The 27,274-nt window shown below is 31.4% G+C and overlaps 1 protein-coding gene across 1 annotated transcript in view; it reads left to right on the top strand.

Annotated features, from left to right (window-relative positions):
• LOC129230740 (protein arginine N-methyltransferase 7-like) overlaps positions 1-25,100 on the top strand; it is a 32,028-nt gene extending 6,928 nt beyond the window's left edge. Inside the window, exons 4-14 of the mRNA XM_054865166.1 lie at positions 45-153; positions 1,602-1,714; positions 2,578-2,810; positions 4,617-4,800; positions 6,448-6,569; positions 8,567-8,696; positions 18,361-18,441; positions 21,487-21,624; positions 21,739-21,975; positions 23,255-23,412; positions 24,704-25,100. Of these exons, the coding sequence (XP_054721141.1) occupies positions 45-153; positions 1,602-1,714; positions 2,578-2,810; positions 4,617-4,800; positions 6,448-6,569; positions 8,567-8,696; positions 18,361-18,441; positions 21,487-21,624; positions 21,739-21,975; positions 23,255-23,412; positions 24,704-24,965 (1,767 nt within the window). The 3' untranslated portion in view covers positions 24,966-25,100. The remainder of the gene's footprint in view (positions 1-44; positions 154-1,601; positions 1,715-2,577; positions 2,811-4,616; positions 4,801-6,447; positions 6,570-8,566; positions 8,697-18,360; positions 18,442-21,486; positions 21,625-21,738; positions 21,976-23,254; positions 23,413-24,703) is intronic.
• Positions 25,101-27,274: the final 2,174 nt, after the last annotated feature.

Genomic DNA, 27,274 nt, shown 5'->3' with positions numbered 1-27,274 from the left:
TGTATTGACTGATAAACATCATTTCAAACTTTTGTCTCTTGCAGGTTTTTCGACCAGTTGCTAAATGTGCTGAAGATGTGATTAAAGAAAATGGCTTTGAAGGAAAAATAAAAGTTGTTCTGAAGCATTCAACAGATTTAACTGTTGGTGAAGGTTGCTATAAGTTACTTATCCCCTCCTCTTTTTTTTTTTTTTAATTTCCCACAGGGCTGAAAATTTTCTGATCTAATGATGGGGTGGGACATAAAAAAATGTCATTCCTGTGAAGCTTATAAAATATTTTTCATGTTTGAAATTTATAATGAATACAAAAACAAATTGAAAGTTATGAAAAGACCAGAATAAAAGCTTATAGATGCTCACAAGCAGCCAAATTAACAAACCAAGTAAATAGGATGATAGAAAACAGTAAAAGCGCAAGTAGCAAATTAAAAATAGCAATAAAAATGAATCAAAATGTGAAATTAAATTGGTGGAATTAGTATCATCAGCAGTGGAAACTCCATCCTTTGGTTGAAAAGACCAAAAAATTAACTACATACTAAAAGAAAAATGTTAAAGACACAATTAACCGTATATATCAGAATTACATTGGGCTAAATATAACAGCTGTTAAACAGTAAGTGGATAAGCAGGGACTTACACCCAAAATTATAGCTGGGGGTTTTGTCTCTGTTTATTAGAATACTTGGAATCCCCTGTATTCGCTCAAGGCAAGTCTAAAACATAGATTTCAGAACTATTTCAAGTTCAGATAGAGCTGGAACTAGTTCTGAAATAATTCATTTTATTATTTGAGCAAATTTTTAACAAAAAAAAAAGAAATTGTTGCCGCCTAAAAATTGTCATCCTGGGACTGGGAGCCCTTGCCTAAATCTGGCCCTGACTATATATTTGAATTTTGGTATATATTTTAATACTGGAACATCAATACTGAGTAATCTGAACAGTGAATGAACAATTCCTTCTTTTTTTTTTTAAAGTAATAATTCAAAGTTCTTTTATGAGATGAATGGGTGACTTTCTTCTATACAATTCCAAAAAAAAAAAAAAGAAAAAGAATTTTTGAAAAAAAAAAAAAAAAACATTTCAAATAGTGAGGAGGTAAAAAAAAATCATAAAGTCAGGGGAGGGGAGGGAATACAGATTATACACTAAATACAGAATATGAAGAACCCTCGGTGATGCTCAAGTTTAAATCAAAATCCCACATACTTTTTCACTTGTTAATTTTAAGTTTTTTTCCCGGTATAGTTAAGGCAAACCTAATCTGGCAGTATTAGGAATATGCAGATACTAATCACAGCATCACAATGCTGCAGATTAAGTTTGCCTTCACTATTGACACATTTAGTGACTGGGTTACTGCACCATTTTTTATTTTAAGTCCTTAAAAACCTTGAACAAAACTTTAAGTGGTACAATGTCGATTCTTTTTAATAATTACATTGAAAAATGTCTTTACTTTCATGTAACAAATGTTAGTTTTTAATTACATTTTAAATTTCAGATAAAAACATTGTGCCTAAATGTTTATTAGCTGGTCAGACTAACCTATGTGAGAGTTTTATGTGATTTTGATTTCGTTTTATTTTTTCTAGACGGAGATTTGAAAGAAAAGGCAAATATTTTAGTTGCTGAAGTCTTTGATACAGAGCTTATTGGAGAGGGAGCCCTAAAAACTTTTCATCATGCTTTAAACAATTTATTGGAAGTATGAAACTCAATGATTTATTCCTAGTAAAATTGTCAAGTGTGTATTTATGAATTTCAAAAAAAAGTTTATTTTCTGTTCCAACATTTGATTTTCTGTCCAACAACAACTACCTGTATCCTTTTTTGGATTGTACCTATCAATCATTTTGAAACATTTGTTTCATTTTTGGGCCCATATCATTTACTGCCCATATTTTATTTCTAATGTGTGCATTTTTCTCTTATATATGTTTGGTTTGATTTTTTTTGCCTTTCTTTTTAGGAATAAAATCTTAACAATGCAAAAATCAATACTTGAATATATTCTTTTTTAGAAAAAACAATTCCTGAACTCCTTGAATTTTATCGTAGCTAATTATTTAAATCTTCATTCCCTAAGAGAGGCAAAGGAAGGACCCTCAAACACACTCTAAGCATGTTTGTTAGTGGGGGAGGGGGGATTTATTGATTGATTAAAAAATTTTTTAACGTCTTATGGCTTAAAATTAGTTTTTTTTTTATATTTATTGTTCATGCAGATTTAGTATTGTAAAAAATATAATAATAAATAAATAAAAATAAAACAATGAAGCAGTTTGGATAGTTTTTATCAAGTACTTCTCATTAAAGAAGTACCTGAAGCACATTTTCGTACGGCTTGATGTTGCCACAAGCTCTCTGATCGATGTCCTCATATTGTAGGTGAGCACCCCCACTCATTTTCAAAACTGCCTCAATGTCAACTTGTCAATGCTAGAAGAAACTTTATGAACTGTTTACAAATATAATTTTAAAATAAAATATATATATATTTAATGAAATAAACAAAATGGGAAATGTTAAACAATCTTATTATTCATTATTATTATTTTTTTTTAATAGCCTGATTGCATAGTAATCCCATCCGAAGCTTCTGTATTTGTTCAAGTCATAGATTCGCCATTAATAACAAGTTGGAACAAGCTTTACCCAATAACAGTGGACTCTGACAAGTGTATATACCCCCCAAAATGTGTTGTTTCCTGTCCAGGATCTGCTTCTGTTCATGATGTGCAGATGTCTCAAATTCCGAAAGACAAATTTCACGCTTTGACAGAGCCAGTCTGTGTTTTCACGTATGTCACTCATATTAACAATTTACTAGTTGCATTTTGTTACCTTTTATAAATTTTTCATGCATGTAAATTTTTAACTTTTGTGTACAGTAGACCCTTGTTTTACGTGGGGGTTATGTTCCACGGAAATGCCACGTAAATCAAAACCGCGTAAACTGGGACCTAATATTAGTGTTAAAATAGGGGTTTGGTTCCATAGATAAAAAAAAATACTTCATTTAGTGATGAACAATTGTATAATAAGTTTAATGTGTACTTATATCGATTTCTATGCACAACATGCATAAAGAAAACATAAAGTAATTTTGTGTCCTGTTTATAAAAAGGAACTGGTCTTTTGGTAGTCATTCAGAATTTTTCTCTATAGTTATTTGCAGAGCAATAATGCATCCATGATCACTTGCGTCGTTTCTATGATAGAATCTTACTTCACTAACAAATCAGAAAGATCATTTCTATTGTCTTGGAATGGCTCAAATGTTTTCAATATAAACGTTTTTGGTTGTGTGCCATCGATGTCAGTATCCTCGTTGGTTTTTCATCCTTTGTAATCTTTAAAAGCTCTTCTTCTAGTGAGTTCTGAACCGTGTGAGTTTAATAACTTTACTTCTGGAAAGAGCTCAGGAACCATTCGCAAAAAATCTCCAGTAGCCCAAGCTCGATTATTAGCGCACCAGAATGCAGTTTATTATGTGTACTCTGCAATCTTTATGAGTTTGGATTTTGAACGAGGAGAAAATTTTGTTTCTTTGCATTGCCGCTTCCGCGTAAAACCAAAACTCATCTGCTCAAAATAAACCTGCTTAAAACAAGGGTCTACTGTATTTTATGTGCACTTTTAGCTTCTTATATATTACATATTTCACTCAATCTAGAGTACCTCTGCACCTGAAAAGTCATGAAAAGTTATGGATTTCGACAATGGTCGAAATTTGTCATGTAAAATCATGATTTTCAGTAAAAAAATGCTCAAAAATAAGACAAACTCAAAATTAGTCATGGCTTTTGATTCCAGAACATGCATATATACCCAAAGTTTTCTGATTAACCTTTAAGCTTATGCATTTTAGGTTGTTTTTTACAATTTTAAGTATATAAGTTCCGATTTTTTACGCACTTTGAAATCTGATTGCATCCGCTTCTGTAAAACCCACTGCTTTTTGTTTACTATGTAAATTCTTCCTTGTGGACATTAATAATTCAAGTTTACCATTATTTTTAGCACTTCTTGCGTTTTATATTGTGTAATTGAAAACTTGCACTTGTTGTTTTTGCCAGGCCCGCTCGAAAGTTTTAATCCATTAGCATTTGATTAGATTCAAGTTATACCACTCAACAAAAAAATATTAATTTTCACCAGCGTTTATTTTTAATTTATGAAGTTTTTCTTATAAACTAAAAACTGTCGAGAAACTTAGTTAAGGACATTTAAGATGATCATAGAATGTTAAAATCATATGCTGCCTTAATTGTTTCCCGCGATTTCTTACGTTTTGTTGCAATTTGAATTTTCAGAAACATGTGCAAAGCATAGCTCAGGGTTTGCAATTTTAATTGCACAAAATGAAGCACTAAATTAGACAATTCTTGTGAAAAGTGTATGTTTTTCTGAAAATATTGCATCATGTGGGTCATGGAAAGTTACAACCAGAAGTGAGGGAAAATCATGGAAAGATTTGAGTTCTTTAAATGTTGCAAATCCCCTGTCAATCTCACTTTATATTTTCTCAGACACATTCCTGTGTATTAACTTAAACAACAATAATTAAAAAATTCCCCCTTTTTTTTGCTCTCCCTTATTTATAGGTTCGATTTTACTGGTAAGAAATCCATTGAAATGAATGAAACGTTCATAAAACAAGTATCTACTCTTAGAGAAGGAAACTGTGATGTTGTCTTTATGTGGTGGGATTTAAAGATGGACATGGATGGTGCTGTTATTTTGTGTAATGGACCTAAATGGATGCAGCCTGATCCGAAAGCAGCACAGGTAGTTAATATTCTTATGTATTTTCTTCTTTTACAGTCCTGCCAAATCTTCATTTTCAGCCAAACTGTGTTGGTATGCTGATGAAATATCAGGTAAAAATCTCCTGCTTTTCTTGTTTAGGAACTTGGCAGGTTTGCATTTTTGTCCCATGTGTATTATATATTTATTCATTTTGTATAATACAAATGGTGAAAACCTCTTAAACCCAAATTAATTGGAACCAGGAAGGGGGACTAGGGAGAAGTTCGGAGTATCAAATCATTGGGATTAGAGAACATATACTTTCCACTTGTTCTGTGCAGCTAGAACCTATCTAAAATATTTTTTAAAGTGTTTCCTGGGAGACTCCAATGGTCGGGACTTCCCAAAATTTTTTTTCACTTGATGAATTTTATTGATGATTCGGCAAGTTTTTGTTGTTTGACCTAATTTTGCAGCTCTGAGATTTTTTTCTTTTTTTAAAGAAAAAATATTATTTGTTTACATTCCTTTTCATCAGATGTTACGTATGTATGATATGTGTGCATGTTGATATTTTAGGGCCATTCCAAAATAAATTTGCCTATTTGACCTGCACGGGACAGTTCGTATACTTCATTAGAAAATAATAATCTTTAAAGGTAATGACCAAATCTTTTAAAAAATCACAAATATGTTTGTAATTTGCTGAGCAACAAAATTTTGTTCATTACCCTTTTAAATTATTGTTTTTAAAGAAATATATGAGCCGTCACATGCAGGACAAAATGACCATTTTCTGTGGAATGACCTTTTATCAATCGGTAAAATTCTGAATCTCATTCGGCAAATTGCTAGATTTCCCCCTCCCGAAAATTTTATTTCGGGGCGCCCCTGAGTGTTACAGTAAGGAGAGAAATGCTGCAGTGTAAAATATTATTTCTACAATTAATAGTAAAAATAGAATATAAACAGTATTACAGTTGAAAAAATATTATATCAAGAAAGAGAAACAAAACAGTACAGTGCCGTGGGAAGGTAAAGAAGCAAATTTTTCTTTTTTTTTTTTTTGACTTTTGCCATCTATTGTATTTAAGCTTTATTGTACAAGCCTGCTTCTTTGGTTTTGATTGAATATAAAGCATGAAAATCCCTCGTAAAGTTCCAACAATTCTCTACTGTTAATAAGGAGTCCAAAATACGTTTCTTCAAATATTTCAAAAAATTATTTCTGTAGATGATGCCTTTTACCTTCTCACAGCAGTAACTACTGAGCAAAATGTGCTTAGTAGCATTAGGTAACTACTACTGTGCATTATATGCCTAGTTGTCTAAGTTTTAAAATTAAAAAACTTCCCTCATTTCCTTCTGAACCAATGATGAAGTGCATGTCATGGCTGCAAAATCGCACAGTATGTTAAATTAAATTTGTTCGCAGTACATGTATTTCATCTCATCGAGGTTCAGATAACGGGAGTTTAGATTAAAGAGGTTTTACTGTATCTCTTCAATTTATATTTTGGTATTTACGTGGTTTAGGGTTCTGTCATTTATGTTACGTTTTGTCTTTCAAAACTAATATACCTCTTATCCTGCTGCTGTGATAGTATTTGTTTATTTTAATTACAGTTAAAATAAGCGTAATTGTATTTAATTCACACAAAAAATGACTTTTGTTTGAATTTTCAGTGGAGGGATCACTGGATGCAAGCTATTTATTACCTTCCTGAAGCTGTTGCTGTATCAAAAGGAGACAAAATCACACTCACTGCCTATCATGATGAATACAGTCTATGGTTTGCTATTCCTAAGTACCTATTGCTTATAATTATTTTACTTTTTAAAATGATGGGGGTTAATAGCATTCATAAATTTGATGAGCAGTGTTTATGAAATTACATAAATTAGTTTCTGTAGTTTTCTGTGTTTTATGTTTTATTCTGTTTAGTTTTTAGAAATTTCCAAGGGGATATCGACAAAAGACATACTTAAGTTTGATTGGTCCCATGCTTCTTAGAACAGAAAGAAGTTCTCTACTTTTTCCAACACTTGTATCCCTTTTTGCACATTATTAGCTGTATGGGTACCGCCAACACGAACATTTTAATTTTATTAAAGCATGTTACATCAGTTAAATTTTTAATTGTATATATCTAATGTAAGTGTTCTTTTTAAATACCAATCCAGAAGATAGTTAACAATGAATTACAATAGTTTTGTTAGGTCACATAATATTATTCAAATGTTTCTCGCTATGAAATTCTAATCAAAATGTAATAAATGTAATTTTGTATACTGTCTAGTATGTAAATGCATACCCCTTCCCAGATTTTTGTGTACCCCAAGGGGTACCATCAGTTAGCAAACACTACCTAGAAAGACTTTATTTTTTTTGAGAAAGTTAAGTGTCTTTTAAAGATCTTTTTTCTTACTTAAAGGCTTTAAATTAAAATAACAAATTATAAAAGGCTTAATTTTTACTCTTGCTTTAAGCTACCATTTGCATTTCTTTTGTCAGTTTTGTTTTGAGCCATAGATAAAATTGCAAATTTCTCACGGCGTGAATTTCAGTGTTTTTTTAAGGGTTTTTCTGAAATCATTGAATATTTTTGAAATGCACGATTAAAAGCAAAAGATGTTTGAATATGGTATTTCTTATGTTTGTTATACTTATCAAGTACATTTTAATCGCAATTTGTATTCGTTCAATGTTTCACAATTATTTATACATGCCAGAAGCATCAAGAAGAAAAAATAAATAGCAAAGTAACAATAAAATTAGTTACAGATGAGCCCATTGGTCTGCAAGGTAGTGTATTTTGTAAAGGGATGATTGACCAAACATGAAGAAAAATAATTGTGTACAATATTTTATATCAATATTGGGTATGTTTAAATTGAAACTCCTTTGCTATGGCATAAAATCAGGAATTTCAGTCGTACTAGATGTGTTTCGTTATTTATAGCATGACCTTAATTACAAATAACTTGCAACCCCCCCCCCCCCCCCAAAAAAAAACTTGCAACTCTAGCCATGAATAATGATGTCAATCAATCTAAGTTACCAAAAAAATATAAATTTATCTCTAATTAATAGACTTATATGTAAGGTTGTTGAATTTATAAGTTCTTCAAAACGTTTAATATTGTGATGTATGTCTCTCACGGTTACAGTAATTATATAGGAATTGTGTATTATATTTGCTGAGGGAAATTAAAATAATTGGGAACCCCTCATTTTTAAAATAAGCAATGGTAAGAATGCATTAGTTTGCAATAGTTTTACGCTGGTCAAATGTTGTACCATTTTACAAAAACTCACTTCAGATTAAGAAACATAATGTATTAGGCATATATTTTTTTTCATTACCATCATTGAGGGTTCCTAGGCTTTTTTTTTAGTACAGGGTTACGACAAAAGAGTCATTGATTTTCAAAATCTGATTTTTGCATAGGTATTATACTTACAAAAGTGATTGATATATGAAACTAAATACAAACTATTCAAGTTTTATGTTCACTCTACAAATGTTCTATGTGTGCCTCCTAGGTGGACACACATTCAAGTGATGGTTCAATACATTTCACACATTTGTGTGTGGTTTGTAGCAGTTTTTCAGATCAGGCCTTTTAATGTAAATGATTGAAATTTTAATTTGCTAGAAAACTTTGTAAAATACAATTAAGCAGTTTGTCAGAAGCTGCTAAAGGTGGGAACTAGTGGCAGAAATAGTTGAGGATTAAATATTAAATGTCTTGTAATTTCCTAATAATTGAACTGTTTGAATATTTCTTTTGTTCTTTTCAGAGCCAACAATAAGAAGCTGATAGAGAGCCCGACATGTAAATGCTTAGTTCACGTCAGTGACTCTCATAGTAGAATTGCCATGAAAAATGACACTGAAAGAAATTCTATTTATGTTCAAATGTTGAAAGAGGTTAGTTCTTAAGTTTTTAACAAGACCTTGTCTTCATAAAATTTGAAGCATTTTTTATTTAGTGATAGATATGAATTAATTTTCATTTAACATTATTTATGTAAGTGCATAATTGCCTAAAAATTTCTTAAGCCATGTCAAATGCTCTGCTTACTCTGTCAAATATGAAGCTTATAATTTAGTATTGCATATTTCATGTGGCAAAATCTTTTGTAGCAAGTGTAAACTGGTCAACTTTTGTCTGCTGATAAATATTTAAAACTAGCTGCATTGCTTGTCTTTGCACAGTCTACCTCAAAAATGAAAGTGATGTCAAGTGAAGCATATTCAACAATCAGGCTTCAATTAGAGAAAAAAATACTGTATAATTTCCCGTCAAAATATCCATTCTTAAAGAAAACAAATTGCTAATCGAAAATTCCCTAATAAATTAAACGCAACCATCCATAAATACACCTAAAATCTTTGATTATCTTCTACTGGCAGTACGATAAAAAGGGAAAGAAGATAAATCGCCAAATGATAATCAAAAGGGGAAATTTTTACCTCAAAACAAAAACAAAATTTTATTTAGTCACAGTGAGAGAAAAAAGTGGCAACCTTCTGAATTGTTTTCACGCTAATTTAAAAAGACATAGCACAAGCAGGGGTCGATCCAGCGTGAAATTGGGGCCGCTGTGCGGCTCCTTCACAAAATTCCGCATGGCAAAAGCGGCCCCTTTCACAAAATTCTGCGTCGCAAAAGCGGCCCCATTCACAAAATTCCCCATCGCAAAAGCGGCCCCATTCACAAAATTCCGCGCCGTAAAAGCAGCCCCTTCACAAAAATTTATAAAAAGGCAGCCTTTTCACAATATTTTTTAACCGCAAACGTGTACGCATCTACGCCAAAGCCTACCCCTCTTCCACCTTCCCCCATCTTATCTTTTTGCCTGCTGCGTGAGGTGTTTTTGCTTGAGAGCGTCAGAGGGGGGGGGGGGGGCGAGAGAGGGACGCTTATGATTGGTGGCTAGCGAAAATCCAAGAAAAATAATGAGCACGTGATAAAGAATTGATTCGATGATTTTCTGCTGTTCCACGAGTGCGAAATGAAGACTGACTCATTTCACGCCACGGCAAATTAATCGCCTATATTCTGTTGGTTTGATTTGCTTCAATGACCAAATACTTCTGAATTAAATATTCCTTTGAATCATTGTAACTTTCAATTGTGTCTTAGTTGCACGCATCCTTCCTTTATCCATATTATTTTGCCAAATTATGCACTTTTAATTCTCAAAAGTAGTTGCAAATTGAAACCTTGCCAGTTGCAGATCTTCTAGTTTTTTTCCTCTTTCTTTTTTTTTTTAATTCTTTTAAAAATATTCTCCTGTTTTTTCAGTTTGTTCCTATTTCCTTCAGTTTATTTTGAAAAAGTTTAAGGTTCATAGTTGGGGGGTTATCTTACGGAACGGAGGAGCAAAATTTCTAAAAATTATTCCCGAACGAAGGTTAAAAAGAACACTCGAAAATTATATAACTTCCTTTTTTAATCAATTGCATAGAAATTCACATTGAATACTGGCGCATGCTGATGCAAATCGTATTGTATGGCAATTAATTAAATCCTGTTAGAGTATGAGTGACTACGCGGGAAACGCCGAACAACCGATTGGCGAAATTCCCTGTAGTTTGTAGTTGATACTGTCCGTTCTCGGAAGCTCACTTGACACGATTGCATTTAATGAAAAAAAAGGTGTGATTAGGCCAGGGGTACCCACTTTTTCTCATATTCTTTAGTTTAAAGCAGCGTTTCTTGATCTTTTTTTGAATCTCGGACAGGTAGAACTTCGTCAAAAAATTTCACGGACCGGTAGAAATTTTTATTTTATTTTTTTCACTAAAATAAACTAATCTGTTTTGTCCTTTTTTTTTAAACAAATGCCAGAAAGAAAACCCTTCTACTTAAAATAAACTTAACAAAAGTTAATTGTAAGATTTTTTTAAATAACTTACACACTTTGAATGTAAAAATAAGCGCAGCTAATTTGAGTAAATTTTTATAAGCGAATAAATCTTATAGAGAAACCACAAAACGTATGCAAAGTAATGGATATATTAATGCATAAAATATCGTATAAAATTAGGAATAAAATTAAAATAAGGAAATTTTATTTTATTGGAAACGGGTATAATTCTTCGAAGACCGGTCAAATTTTCTCGCGGACCGGTGCCTGCGGAGAATTGCTGGTTTAAAATGCATTATTCATTTTTTCTTTCCTGCTATTTTTCTTGTAGACTGTACGCGTAAGAGCAAAAGATAACTTCCAAAGTCACGCTAGTCTGAGCGTACAGCATACAGTAAACCAAAAGAAGAACATTTTTTTTTTTTTTTGTAGTTGAATTCCTAGATTCCTTCTTTTATTGATAAAATACAATGCCAGCTGAAAAATATCGTCGGTCATTCTATTTAATCTTGCTGTCTTCTTAAAATAAATATGAAACTTCCAGATGAGCAATTTCGGAATTTTTTAACGCATGTCCGCTAATGGTGAGCAACGGGAACAGCGCGCAAAGGAAGTTTTATTGAGTGGGATTTTATTAAAAAGTGGCGGGAATCGCATAATCTGCAGACGATAAATTAAAAAAATGTGGTAATTGTATATTATTCTAGTTCGTTTTCTTTCTCAGTAGTAATTTTTCTTTTGTAACAGATCGTCTGCGATCTAGGAGCGCAGACGATATTTTTCGTAGTTAGCTTGTTCGCGCCTTCGCGTGTTTAAGAGGACATTTTTTAGGCGCATCAAAGAATAAATTGATATTCTATTCGATTATAATTTGTGTGGGAGCGGATAATGGATAATTTTAGCGGATAATGGAGCGCTGGAGATAGCAGCCGCAATAATCTCAGTTTGGAGAGATTGCTTGTTCGTTGAAAATTATTCTTCAAGAAATTAAAATATGAAACGAGGACGTCCTGCAACGGGAGGTACCTCCCGAAATTGTGCGTATTATGTTAAAAAATTTCGCTCTTCGAACGTTCGGGCCCAAAATATTGTGAATTTCTTCAAGTCAGTAATTAACAACCCCGATAAAATCGCTACCACCACTTCATCATGCAGTAACAGTAACGCAAATGTTCCCGTTCTGGAGGGCTCGGGAAATGCGGTAAAAGATAGTACATCAAATGACAGTGAGGCAGTTCGCGAAAGTATAACGATTTTTGAGCAGAAAATACTGGAAGTGAATCTGGAGCAACTTCAACTGATGATGATATTGAGATTGAGCCATCAAATAATGATTCAAGCATTGTATTTGAGAGTACAAATGGAAATAAGAAGCATGCAATAAATAAAAAGTACATTGCAAATTATGAAAAGGTGTATAGCTGACTTTACTATAGTTATTCAACTAAGGGTTTTTTGTGCAAAATATGTTCATCTTTCATGAATGTTAGTGATTTGAACAAACCTTGAGTAAATATTGGAGTTGATATCAAGAAAAGCTGTCACCCTATAGAGTTTTAAAAAAACATGAGTGCAGCAAAAATCAGAGAGGCTGTCAATATACAAAAATCTAGTGCAAAAGAAGGAATTCTCAAAAAAATCTGAAAGTGAAGAGACTGGATATGAAGCAAAAAAAAAAAAAAAAAACAGAAAATTGATTGGTAAGTTTATTCAAATTTTGTACTTATAATCATGAAGCAATGGGCCATTTTTGAGAATTTTGAATCTCTAGTTAGATTTTTGAGGGTAAATTTAGATGACAATGAAATGAAAAAACATTTGCTAACTTGTGGTAAGAATGCCACGTATTTATCCCACATTTCAATTCAAAACATTTATCTTTGAAAATACCAAAATTCCGTTGTGTTCAGGAAAATCCTAAATTTTACTTTGATTACGCAATATATATTTAGTATTAATTTGTGTTGAGTTTCGAAATCCAATTCTAAAATAACTTTACTAAAAATAAAATTATTTTATATGCTGTTTTTATATTTTTATTTCTTTCGAAGATCTTGATTTCCTTACATGCGCCATGGTAAACGAATTTTTCGCATTTTTGATGTTGACTGTACCTTGTTAAGTGGCAAACAAATAAAATTTCTTTATATATTTATTAACATCATTAAATTGCAAAGTTTTAAACGAAATACCTACTCTGTAAGAACGTCAAATGTCAAAAAATTAAACGCTGAATGCTGGTGCAGTATTATTTTTAGTGATGTTCCGGATATCCGTATCCGTATCCGCAGATATCCGAGGGAAATAAAGATCTGTATCCGTATCCGTATCCGCTACTTTTTTGACGGATCTGAAACGGATCTTTTCTATTCTAAAAATTCTTAAATATTTGAATAAAAGACTCTTAAATTCCGTTTAAATTAAGTTTTATTCCCTGTTTAAATTATAAGGTATCATTTCAGAAGCCAATTTGTACTCCCCGTTGCAAAAAGAAACGAGTAATAAGTTTTAAAAGTGTATCTGTGTGTCTATTCGTGGCATCGAACCGATTTTGATAGTTATTTTTTCGTTCAAAAGGTGACTTGATTGAAAGTGTTCTTAGCTTGGCCTCGTTTTTGGAGAACTTTAATTACTGGAAATTTTAATAAAAACCGACTTAACTTTTTTCAGAATTACGGTAGTAAAAACTTACCCGTGCGTTAAAAATATTGGTCCCAAATTAAAAGAACAAAGTTTTCTGCGTTTGATATTTGTTTGGAACTTCCAAGTTATATACAGTAAAAGGTATAATTTCGTTAAGGAAATTTTAAATGCAATTCAAAGCCTTTATACGCGTAATCAGTAGCTATTTCATAGTCGGATAAGGAGAAAAAGCTCAACGATTTAAAATTTCTATCCGCTGTCAGTTCATATTTGTTAACAATGTGTTCCGACCCACGAAATTCATCTCAATATCAGGTCGGCCCTCTGGGACATGTTTTTTTTTTTTTAATTTTTAGTTTAATATTAGTTTCTGTTATGTTCTTCATATTGGTTTTTCTCGGCATTCTTCAAAAAAAGTGAGACTAAATTCTCTATTTACTGTTTGTAAAGGTGTTCCCGGCTTTGTTATTCTGTCGGTTGGAGTAAGTTGGGTAGAATGTGTCAGTGCTGCATTTATGCTGAAATAAAATGCGAAAAAATATTTCTAGTCTGTCCAGTAGCAGCTTTACACTCTTACTCCTGTATTCTACATCTACCGAGCAAGCTAGAAATTATTTTTCACATTCTATTTAAACATTGATGCAGCGTTGACCCGTTCGTTCCAACCCTCCCTCAATTTTAACGGAGATTTCTTTAAAAAGAGTAAATCATTGTCTTGGTTATATTTTCGCCGTAGATGACATTTTTTGAATAAGCAATGTATTTATTCTGACGGGAATACCTTCCGTAACAAATTAAACACTTGTATAGTAGAATTGGGTAAAAAAAATATTGAGATCCGTATTCGTATCCGCGGATCTTGACACTAATGATCCGGATCCGTATCCGCGGATCTACTTTTTTGACGATCCGGCACATCACTAATTATTTTGGGTTTTAATTACTTTTAAGTTTTTCAAACACATACATTTTTCTGTGTTAAGAAATATGTGATATCTTTGAGTCTGTTCATATTGTATTTATTGGGAGTTATCATTACGTTCAGCAGCATGTGCAATTTTCATTGATCTAAAAGTATTTGAGAGGGGCAAACAGTAAATCTGTTGTGAGACTTTCACCTTAAGAAAGTGTGCCTTGCATATGTATATTTGTAAAAAACAATAAATGTAATGTGTGTCAAATTACGAATAAAATGTTAAGGGTCTTACTTCCCCCCTCCCCCAGCGCATTTTCTCTAGGCAGCTTTCAGGTATTCTTCAAAAACTTGCAATCACCCCTGAAACCTGTCTAGGGCTTTTCTATAACGATACGACAGCTAAAAATGCTTTTATATAATCTTTTCCAAAAAAAAAATCACAAGAAGTTCTTTTTTACAAAAATAAAGAAAATTCACAAAAATATTTTGCTTTTTCACAAAAATAAAGAAAATTCACAAAAATATTTTGCTTTTTCACAAAAATAAAGAAAATTCACAAAAATATTTTGCTTTTTCACAAAATGGGGACCCAAAAAATAAAACCTGGATCGACCCCTGACAAGTGATAAATTTTCCACATAAAATTTCTGCTCCATTAGGCTTAAGAATGCTTTAAAAATTTTTTCCGGTAATTTTACCGCCTAGGTTTTCTGAAATTCAAAAGGATTAATTCAATTTGAAGAGTATTTTTTGTGAGCTTTTGAATGGCACTAAATTTGAACTGATTGGATAACTATTACGAGTAGAAAGACCCATTTAATGCCATTTTCGGGCCCTAAAATTAAAATTCCAATAGTTCGATACTTTTTGGCTTTCAAAAACCGCCCTACGTTCCTTCTCATGTGCTCAAGTACCTCCCTGCCAAATTTGGTCTTGATCCGACATAAACTGGATTTGTTCAGGGTACATACACACACAATATATTCGTTGTTTTATTTATATAGATTTGTCTTAGAAATTAAGTCAAAGTTTCAGAAAAAATTGCTCAGAAATAATTGAAATTTGTAAATAAATAAAATGAGAGTGAGATGTGTACCATTGTTTGTGATTCTAGTACAACAGACCTCTGGTCGCAGTGCATGGTTCAAATTGTGCCCCCTTTCTTTCACTGCGAGAAATTCTTCAAGCTGGTGTCCAGGATAAAAATAGCTAACCGTGGTGCTTTAAAATGCAAGTAGAAGCACTCAGAGTTTGATTTAATTTTTATGTAAATTGTTACACATACACTTTATGGATTAGATGATGGAAGATATATTGAAAACAGAAGAAAATTTAATTTTTCATCATAGGAATTTAATCTTGAACTTGAAGGTAGGGTTTGATACTTGCCCTCCCCACTTCTTATGCCATCGCTCACTAAAGTGTTTGTGACCATGTGAGCAATAGGGTAGAAAAGTAAAATATGTTAATTGATTTTCTTACTTTTTTTTTTTTTTTTTTTTGTTTTATGCATGTTTATATGCATGTGACAAAAAATAAATTTACATACATGTTCAGGCACTTTATGAATGCTGAAATACTGCAAGATAATGAGGATACTTTTTCAACTTTCAGGGTTCTAATTGAACTTTCATTCATCGAATATCGATCTTTCTTCAAATAATAAAAGCAGGGATATTAGAGTAATCTAACCCCAAACCTCCAAATCACTTGTCTAAACAAAATAATTTGTTTATCATTAAACTTTTATTAATTGGACTTCTGTGTCCTATCATGTTTTTGTTTCGTGTGCTAATTATTTTACTCCAGCCAGATTTTGAGGTCCAGTACTGTGTAGTTTTTTCGATTGTTGAATAACACCACAAGCTGATTTCTCTTTGCTTTCTTGAAACAAAAAAAGAGACCATTTGAAGCTAAGATGGATGCAAAATTAGAGAGAAAAAACTTAGTAAATTATATTAGATTTTCTGTCTATCTCTGTGCAAGAATTTAGACATCCCCGCGATATTTGGGAGGGGAGGGGGCATGCCACTAAGACATCCACAGCTGTGAAAAACCGAAAACACTACAAAAATCAAAACTAAAATTTTTAAAAGTTGAAAATATTTTTGTGATGTTTTTTTAAAAATTCGAAGAAAAATTGAAACTCAATGCATATTACTAACAACATCGAACATCAGCGAATCTGAATTAATAGAAATAACTTACCCGGAACAGCCAAAAAGTGAATTTCGAACAAACAATCACTCGTTTAAAATCATTGTGTGCGTGTGTTTTTTTTTCGGGGGGGGGGGGGACAGTTTAGTAGACAGTTAGGAGTCCTGCTGATTTTATAGATCCAGACCTGTTAGCATGTCTAAATATTGAGCTTCTAAGTCGATCTCGTCACTGGATTCTTTTGGAGTTGAACAAATGTTTCTTTTGAAATAGGATGAACAGTAGTGGTTTTGCTGTAATCCTATTTCCTCAGTTAACAGATACTGCTCTCTGTGTCTCCTTTTTCTTTCTCTCTTCAACTTTATGGCCTCTTTACCCTTCAAATTGACTTCTTTGTGTACTTTGATTGTTAGTTCAATTGTGTTTTAATAACAAATTATTAAAACAGAACTAACAATAAATATTTAAAAGTGCAAATGTTTTATATTTGTATATGCTTAATTAAACTAATATTTATTTCAGTAAATTTGTCTTCATCTATGAATATAATTTCTAAATTAGTCCTTTTAACTTTGACTCATGTTCACATAATTCAGCCAAAAGAAAAAAAAAAGGAAAAAGAAAGGAATTTAATGTATGGAATTGTTTTCCTATACAAAAATATCAATATTAAATTGGCCGTAGAAATTTTTGAAAATTCAAAAAATTGAAATTTTTGCTTTACGGAATTTTGATGTGTGTTAAATCAACGGTTAATTTGAGACGAATTAACATACAGTCGACTCCCGCTACAACGCGATCCGACCTATGCGAAATGGCTATAACGCGAGTTTTTGAGGAGCGAGGAATTTTAGAGCTAAAGCGAATTTCTCACAGTTAATACGAAAATATTTGGAAAGGAATCTTGATGATAAGTTTTGGCTTTGTTTTTGACTACAGAACATTGACTTCGTGAATGTACTTTCATCCTTTTAGCATCACTGACTGCACAAGCTCCCTCACACCGCACTATAAACATCGCATTGTTAGTGTGTATTCATCACCCCTTCTCATTTTTCATTTATTTATTCTAAATATGAAACGTGATGAAATATTGTGGCACCTAGGGACGGTGTTTCATCTAAAGACAAACAAAAGGAAACAAAAAACAAAAGTTTGCGACAATTTAAAAAAAAGGTAAAGATTCTTGATACGCTTAAGCAACTAGAAGGTAGCACGCCATTAGGTATGAGTAAATCTTTAATACATGCAATTAAAAGTCAGAAGAAGGCAATCCGTATAAGTCCAGACCTTAGTTTTAATATGAAGCTCGCTGAGCGTTTAAGCAAAATGCAAACAGTATGAAACTGGAATCTGCTCTTGTATTGTAGATTATAGAGATCATGAAAGAAGGGTGTTACCATAGGTGTAAATGTTATAAAAGTAAATGCAAAGCTACTGTATTTAAAAATATATTAGAATGACGATAAGAGATTGCGTAGCATAAATCATCTTCAATTTTTAAGTAATAAATGTAACTTATTGCATCTACTCTATAGTACTCTTTGCAGTGCTTTAGTATTATGACATACCTTACTGTTTTCTATTTTTATGTCTCTCTCTCCCATTGATCTTTGATTTTGTGCATCGTAGCAGTATTTTATGTTGAATAATGCAGCTTTTTTTAAAAAATAAGATAAAAAGTCAGCTCTTTATGTAAGGAACGGTAATATATCTAGTTAAAAATGGTCTAAAACAGTTTAAAAGGTGTTTAAAAATGTCTAAAAAGATTAAGTATGTTAATTTAAAAAAAATATTACACAACACTTTTCCACAACGCGAAATTTCGACTTACGCGAGGAGTCTTGGAACGCATCTCTCGCGTAAGTCGGGATCCGACTGTATTGGATACAAATTTGTCAAGTATCATTTTTATGTTTTCTTCATAGGAGCAATAATGCAAAAATTGTATTTATAATAAATTTGTTCACTGAACATTTTTTAAATATTTTTTTCCTCTCAGGTGGTCATTGATAAAATTTGCCTTTGTGTTAGTGATGGTTCTCTTTTGCCTCTTATAATAGCAAAACTGGGAGCTAAAAAGGTACAAATCTTTTTATTTTCTTTTAATCTCTTTAAAATATAATCGTTGATTGAAATACAACATTTTTAAGAAAAATATTTCTTCAATGAATATGTTATTGATTCTTTGTTCAAAAGATTAAGTGTCTTGTTCATATAATTTGTTTTTGCTGGGAAATTTAGGGTAATTTTTCTATCAAAAGATCTTGCTAATTTTTGTAACAAGTTAATCAGGGTTGTTGCTAAATCTCATTAAACCTCTTAGACTTAGATCGCATTGTGAATCTTGGAAAAAAAAAAATGTATTGTGACGGATCCGGTGCGACTTCCACTTTCTTCAAAGGACGACACAGTTCGTGAGAAAAATACAGGAACTTTATTTACACTATGTACAGGAAAGATCGTCAACAACTGCTAAATTAATCATCAGCAATTAAGCAAATATCTCTCAACACCATAAACTCAACGGTTACACACGTATTTACTTCCAAATACCCAAAAATACAGCACAAAAGGCTTCACAAAACAGAGCAATAAACTTTTTATCATGCCTACACCGTTCCACACTTTCTTATTTCTTTTCACTCACAAATCTTATCAATGAAAAAATAGGAGGACCGTATACTTCAATCGATTGTATAGGGGCTGTACATTCATTACAGGAAACTATTTACAGGTTACGTTACTACAATAATTTTAGAAGACAGATAATTTAGTAAACGCCAAATTTAGACAAATTAATCACAAAAATAATTACTATCTACAGGATTTGTAACAGTATATTAATGTGAGAAAATTTAGATTAATGTGCCTATTACTACTACAATGAAACTTCTACAAGCGACCACCTCCATTAGCAACCAATTTCCCATAGCACCGAATTTTCCCCTATCCATTCAATGTTAAAAGTCTTCTAGAAGCGACCAGCCAACCATAGTCAATCCTCTATAAATGACCACCTTTGTCCAAAAATTTTCTTGCATACTTTTCCCCACCAAAAAAAAAAAAAAAAACTACATTCCAAACTGGTCAGTAGACCCTGACGCATTGTTTACTGATAGACAGCAAGTCTAAGGAAGGGATGACAAGTGAAAAATCACATTGCTGATAATCCCTAGGGTCTCTCTATCCCTAGGTAAAAATGTTTGGTGGGAATGTAAGGGGTGTACAAGAAGAATGATAGTGCACTTCAGACAAAATTCTTGTCTAAACTAGTGCTTAAATCATGTCTAATAAACAAGTTACTCTAACGTTGGAGCAGCGAATACAAGTTATCGATTCTTACAAAAAAGGAAATCCGGAAAGGAAGTTAGCAGATGTTTTCAGTTGTGGGAAAATTCACATTACTAAAATTTTGAAGGACAAAATTAAAATTTCTAAAGAATGAGAAAATTTCAAACATCGAGATGTAAAGAGAAGTTGAATGGAAAAATTTTCTAGAAAGGCAAAAAGCAAAAAATATGAAACTATTTGAAATTTCTTCATATTTTTATAAAGTTTATAAAATGCATTTGTAGTAGTGCTTATGTGATGCAGTACTCGATAAATAGCAAAGACAATTAATTTTCATGTTTCTTTATTTTAAAAGATTTGTAAATTTTCAGTACTATTTTTTGGGGAAATTCTTTTGGAGATATTAAGTTGACATTTTTTTGAGCAACCACCTCTCTTAACGACCACTTTTCTTGGAATGGAGTGTATTAAGTGAGCACGTAACTGCAGCCTCTTGTTCTTGTTATAAAGTATGTGGGCCCATAAAATGCTGTAATGTATTAGGTAATGCTGTAAAATTTTCCCAATTTTTTGTAACCAGAAAACAGTTTAAATTAGATAAAACCAAGAAAACAGTTTATTATCAATTGGTTAAAATATTTATATTTTAGGACCCAGTTTTTTGAAATAAGGAAGGATAGACTTCCTTAATATGTCCTTCCAAATATAAGTTAGCAAATATATACAGTCGAACCCGGGTTTAACAAACCGCTATTTAACGAATTTTGCAAATTTTTCTCCCCCCCCCCCCCCGGCTAAAATGACGGCAAAAACCCCCTATTTAACAAATAATAAACCTCGAATTAATAAATTATTTTAACAGCCCATTTTTTTTTTTTTATTTGGTAGTTTGAACAAGGAAATATTGATTTGTTTTCCAAATGATACATCGATCTTGTCCAAAGCAGAAGACTATTCTTGGAACCAGCCATTTTAGAGGGGGGCAACCAATGAATAGCGATATTCTGATGCAGAAGGTGATAATGAAACTCCTATTAAAACTTACTTTTTTCAAATGTTTTACATGGCCTGGAAACTGCAAAAACATAGCTCATGCAACAGTCTGTAAATGACACAGTATTTTCTTCTCTCCATAAAGTGGCAAGAGAACTATTTCGAGTCAAGTATCAAGGAAATTGCTAAACATCTACTACTCAGTAGCTTAGGGAATGCTGAATAAATAGTGTACATTTTCTAATCATGGATATTTTTGTGAAGTTGCTTATTAGGGCTTTTAGATAAGCTAAGTGCCTTTTTTTCTCACCTTGATATTATGAATAGCCCAGATTTAACGTATAAACGTTTCGGTCCCGATGAATTCGTTAAATCGGGGTCCAACTGTATTGATATGCTGAAAATACATGGTACACTTACGTGCCTGAATACATGAATATGTTATATAATGTGAGAATTTATTTTATTATAATTATTCCACGTTGCACGATGCTTTTTCACTGATACATATTGATTTTTATAAAAGTTCCAGGTTCATTTCTGCTAGTTAAAAAAAAAAAAAAACTTACTGTATTACCTCAAATCTGCTAGCATGCTGGAAATCAGTGGGATTGATCTGGATGCGGGAAAATTAAATTTTCCGACATGCTATATAATTTGTTTATTTTGAAAAATAGGAAAATAAAAAAAAGTTTATAAAAGTAATTTATTTCACGTTAAACATGAAGCAAGATAAAATTAATATGTGTAATACAGTATAATATTCAAAGTAGAAATAGCATTTCTCTCTTAGTGATTATTATTTTTTCCCCCCAAATCAAATATGTTAAATAATATGCAGGTATTCACTGTGGAATCCAGTAGTTTCCATCAAAATATGATTGAATCCTACAAGGAGTCCAATGATGACAAAGATGTGATACACATAATCAAAAAAGAACCAGTTGATCTTACTTTAGAAGATTTAGGAATGGAAAAGGTATGATGAAATGCTTAAGATAATATTTATGTTTTCCCCGTATACCTGTGTTAGTGTATTTTGGTTCTTCAAAAAATTACTTATTTCTTAAACTTTATTTGATAAATTTTTTAGGTAAATGTTGTTGTTGCAGAACCTTATTTTTCTAATTGTTTGCGACCATGGGAGCTTCTCACATTTTGGCATTTGAGAAAAGTCCTGAATCCACTTTTGGAAGAAGATGCTGTGGTTGTACCTGAAGTTGGAAAAATTAACGCTGTTGGTGTTGAATTTGATGACTTGTGGAGGATACGAGCACCAGTCAAGAATGCTGAGGGTTTCAACCTTTCAAAGTTTGATGAAATGATACAGGTATATCACTATGTTTTCAGATTTTTAGCGAAAATGTTTTATTAGAATAGGATTTTTTCTGTGATTTTACTATTTTTGTCGAAACACTTTTCATTTTGTGAAATTAACTTTTATTGTTTGTCAAATAAATTAACATTAAGCTAAAAATATGGAGCCTAGAATAAGGTATATGAAAACGGTGTTGTACTAAAGGATTTAAGTACTAAAAAAAAATTGCTTCCATTGTAATGAATAATGAGGCCAAATAATACACAGAAATAAAGGTGTTTAGATCTGCTCTTAAATTCTGGCAAATGAACAAATTAAATATAATACTGTAAAAGTCCTCATTTTCATGAACCTGTCATATTCATGAAAACTTTAGCCTTGTGAATTATTTAAACTTTATATATGTAATCAACTTTTGGTTCAGTTCAACGCAAAATTTTCAGCTCGCAAAATCACAGATATCTTCATTTTCACAAAAATTACAGCTCATGAAGATAAGTGCTTTTACAGTACTGGATTTTCCTAAATATGCTCAAGTTGATTGCTCTTTAAGTAAGTTATTACTGTAAAAAAGCAGTTATTTCTTGAACCGAAAAGCAATTTTTAATCTGAAAAAGAAATATCATTTTTATTCAATACCTTATGCTTTTGATACTTAGGTTATCAATGTTTTGTTTCTGATGTTATTTTGATATCCATATAGGGAAAGGCGGCATATCAGAATATCTATCAATGGGTAGTGTTTCACATAAAGAGCAAAGTTTTTTTTTTAATTTTCAAGTATAAATTGCGAACGATTGTTATTCAATTTATTCTTGGATATATTAACTCATCTTTGAAAGATTATTATGCAGTTTATCACAAGAACTTTTCATTTAAAAAAAAAAAAAAAGGTGTTGCCGAAAAATAAATTGAAAAACGACATCATATGAGTAGACAAATAATAATTGTGAATAGAATTTGGAATCTCAGTTTTGCAATTCACTTTATTTTTATTTATCATGAGATATTTGCACATAAAATTTTCTGCCCAGAAGCATTATATGTCATTGAAGCTTAAAGGGATATCAAAGAAGGCAACTTGTAATGTTCTGAAACAAAAGTTTAAAATATTAATTTGTAACTTACTGTGATATGCATTAATACTTTACAAGATTGGCCAATCTATCTGCATTGTACAGTAACTGAACATGCTTAATCTTAAGGCAACTTCATAAAGTAGGGAGTTGGGTGAAAGTAAAAAACGCTACATAAGATGACTGAATTAACTACTTTTTATAATTTCTTTCAGAAAGCCATTTCAATCGCAGATACTGCAGTTGAACCACATCCACTTTGGGAATATCCATGCAAGCCAGTCACAGATGTTTTTAACTTGTTACAAGTAGATTTTCAGAAAAACAGCTACAACAACAATCTAAGCATTTCAGGGAAACAGGCCATTTCAAGGTATCTAATTTTAGCCTGCTTGGCTTCTACAAAAGTTAATTTTGGAAATGATTTTATTTGTAAAATTTAATTAATATGTGTCGTATAAATTTGGCTTGTGGATTAGTCGTAGTATAATACAGGGTTTGAAAACCTTGTATTCCTAGTCAAGCATGTTTGTTTAGGAAGTATGTGTCTAAATAAAACTTTTACATGCCATAATAACTTTGGACAATAAGAATTATGTACAGTGGAACCTCTCAATAAGGGACACTAAGGGGACCAGACATTTTACCCTTTAAATTGAGGTGTCCCTTATTCGGAGGGGGATGAATTGACGCATGCTGTGTACTAAGTAGTATAATATCACACTATGTCATATAAAACTCATAATTATTCAAATTTCTAAGTTTATATTATTTTATTTATTGAAATTTAATCAAAACTTTCGTAATGGCAAAGTTTTGTAGCATACAGAAATAATTTTGAAGTAATTCATCTCATGTATTTGTTTTATATTATGTGATTTACAATTAATGTTCAATTTTTTTAAAGTTTTATATACAGAGCTAATTACTTGCTGTGCACTTTTCGTCGGCCCTGAACCTACTTGAATAAATTGTTGACAGGGCAAATTATGCATGTATGAATTTCAGCAAGTTTTTTTTTTTACAATACAATGCTTGTTTCCTTCACATATGTTTATGTCAAACTTATTTCAATTAATTTTTAGAGGAAAAGTGAAACTTGAATTCTAGTAAATTCACTATTTTTATATGCTTATGCATTATTTCTTGCATTTATTATATATGCAAGAAATATATCTTGCATTTATTATATATTAAACAAATATATATATATATATATATATATATATATATATATATATATATATATATATATATATATATTTGTTTTGTAACTGTCTTAAACAGAGTGTCTCCTAATTAGAGGTAGATACATGGAAGTCCCCATTCAAAGGGACTGGGACCAGAAAAAAATGTCTCTTAATGGAGGTTCTACTGTAGTAAATAAAAAGATGCAGCAATATTAATAAATGAAGTCTTGAAGTAACAGACCAAGACACATGCTTCTAGATTACTGCACGAAAGTATGTTTCTTAGCTGTCAAAAGTTTTAAAATTTGAAAATGAATATGTTTTTTCCTCTTCAAATTTCATAACAAATTAATAAAATTTACAGTTAATTTTTGCAGTTTCGTATTGGAAACACAAAGCTTCATTATTTTTAAAAATTATGTTTCATATAACTTGTGTTTCTATTTTGCTGATATAGTATTTTTCTCCCTTCAGTAAAGGGGTGTGCAATGCAGTGGTTTTATGGACAGATTACTGTTTCAAAAACTCAACACTAAAGACGGGACCAATTGAAGATGTACAACCGAATTCTTACGTTAAGTGGTACATGAACCTTCAGCAAGGAGTGTACTTTGTTCAACCACCCGTACATGTTAGTGAAACAGGTCAAATACTGGAGTATAAAATTTCGATAAACTTAGATACTGCTGAAACATCTTTTAATTTTAATGTGATAGAAGTTTCTGGTGATATTTAAATAATGGACATTATTATGATAAAAATTTATTTTTATATATTGCCAATTTGTTTTTTGTACAAATTATATTTTAGGAACTTATTCATCCACATAAATTGTCATGCATTTCATGTACTTACATTAAAAATGTACATATTCAACAGATAAAATCGAATAAACTATTTTTATTTCTTGTAATTTTGTACTTGATAAAATCATGCAAAGGAAAAAAAAATGTTAGTCTTTCGAAACTTGAAAAAGCTGTGTTGAAAGCTCAAAATTGGTTATTATCAGCATTCACAGGTTAATGTGTAAAAATATAACTAAATATTAGGTCTTTCATCCATGTATTTGCTCTGTGATTGTTGACATTAAATGGCGAATCAACAATTTATCTTTGACATATCGTCGCCTCAGAGCAACAGAAGGATATCTTACTGTTATTCCTGGTCTGAGATGTCTTAAAGTTGCTCTGAGGCGAGAATATGTATTGTATGAAATGTCAAAAAACAATATAATTTACATTTATATGTACGAGTGCGTGTTGAGTGAAATTTTGTAAAGATAAACTTAATCTGTTTTGAAATGGATTATACTTTTCAACTTTTGGAAATGGGCATTGGTTAAACTTTTTCATGCACACTATAATTTTATCCAGTCAAAATTTGCTGACATTTAATAAAGAACACATAGAATTAAGAATGCAAAAATATGAGTGCAAAGGGCTAAAAAGCTAATGTATTTCACATTACAATTAACTGATAATGATCACCAAAATTTTAAGAAAGTTTAAAATACTGAAAAAAATCCTGAATTCAAGTGACTCGCAACATTTCCTGACTTTTTGGCACAATTTTACCATTTGATCTCCCCAATTTTGATATCCCGTTGCTATCTCAACTGTCTTTAATCAATTTTTTTAGAAAAAATGAATTTTCTAGCTTGAATTAGCTCGGAAGCAACTGGATTTAAATTGGCGTGGGGACATGGCGAAATGGCGATTTCGCAAGTCCTCTACTATATGTAAGAAAGATTAAAATAATAGTAAGCACAAAATTAGCAATGTTTGTGCAGTAAAATCACAGTAAATTAAAACGAGAGAATTTTACAGGATCGACAATCGGATTTCGAACTGCGTAAAAAATCTGAACTAACGCATAAAAATGTTTTTTATGCGTTAGTTCAGATTTTTTATGATTTTTTTTTAAAACTAAAACGCAAATTATAAGTCTAACCCATAAAAGTTGGTAAGTATGATACTTATATCTTTTTCCCGAAGAATCCTTTTTGTAGGAATACATAATCATCATACCTTCAGTTTGCCAACAGATTTCATTAAATTTAGTATATTTGTCATATGACTCATTGAAAATTTTTTACTAAAATCGGCTAAAACTTTGACTATTGGAACTTTCACAAAATTTCTACTCTAACTAATCCGATCTCTATTTAGATCTTCCCAAAGCTAATTTTTATGATTTAGTTTTAGAGCTTTGCTGGTTATTTTCTTTTCAAAAGGTCCAAATTTCCTTAGGCGAGTTGTTTTTATTTGAATTCAAATAATCAACAAGTATTAAAATTTAGTTCTCATAGTTAAAGCGACAGAAAAACTAATCAATGCAACTAAGTTTCAGAACTTATAACTTATTCATGTATCTAAAATGAACTGAATATACCTGATAATGGACTTGAGAAGTTGACCCACAATTGAAAGGAGAACAGTTCACAACAATGAAACAAAAGCAAAAGTGCTTAATTTATCATATTTTCAGATGCAGTGAAAACCCATTACAACAAACTTCATGAAACCAAATTTTGTTTGTTGTAACAATAATTTCGTTGTAATGGAATGAAGGCAATTAAATTGGGACAAAATATTCATTTCATTGAAATGAATATCTCTTTGCATTGGTGTTAGTTATAACGGGATTTCACTGTACATCTATTTATACTCAAGCAAATATTTTAGTTTAATGTAAAATTTAAGAAAAAAAAAATGGCTTTCCTGAATTCTTTGAAAAGGACCAATTTGATTTCAGTTAGCTTAGAAAAATGGGTAATTGCTCAGATTAAAATAATGGCAATCTTTAGTTACACACAGGGATGAGAGTGGTCAGAAAGCAAAAAAGAGGAATTCCAAAAAAAAATTGTGAAAGGGATGATATGCAAAACTGCATCAAAATAGAACCTGGAAACCATAATTTCAGAAATTCAACAAAAAATGGCTAATTTACCAGTTTTAAAGGTAATGTGTATTTAATTAAGTATAAGTAATGGTTTTGTACAATTTGCTGTACCATTTCTTGCAAGAGTGAGCCATATCGTAAAAA

This window comes from Uloborus diversus, chromosome 9, assembly GCF_026930045.1.
Source record: "Uloborus diversus isolate 005 chromosome 9, Udiv.v.3.1, whole genome shotgun sequence".
Classification (NCBI taxonomy): domain Eukaryota; kingdom Metazoa; phylum Arthropoda; class Arachnida; order Araneae; family Uloboridae; genus Uloborus; species Uloborus diversus.
The sequence above is the reverse complement of the archived record's forward strand: the minus strand, read 5'-3'. Positions and strand labels throughout refer to the sequence as shown.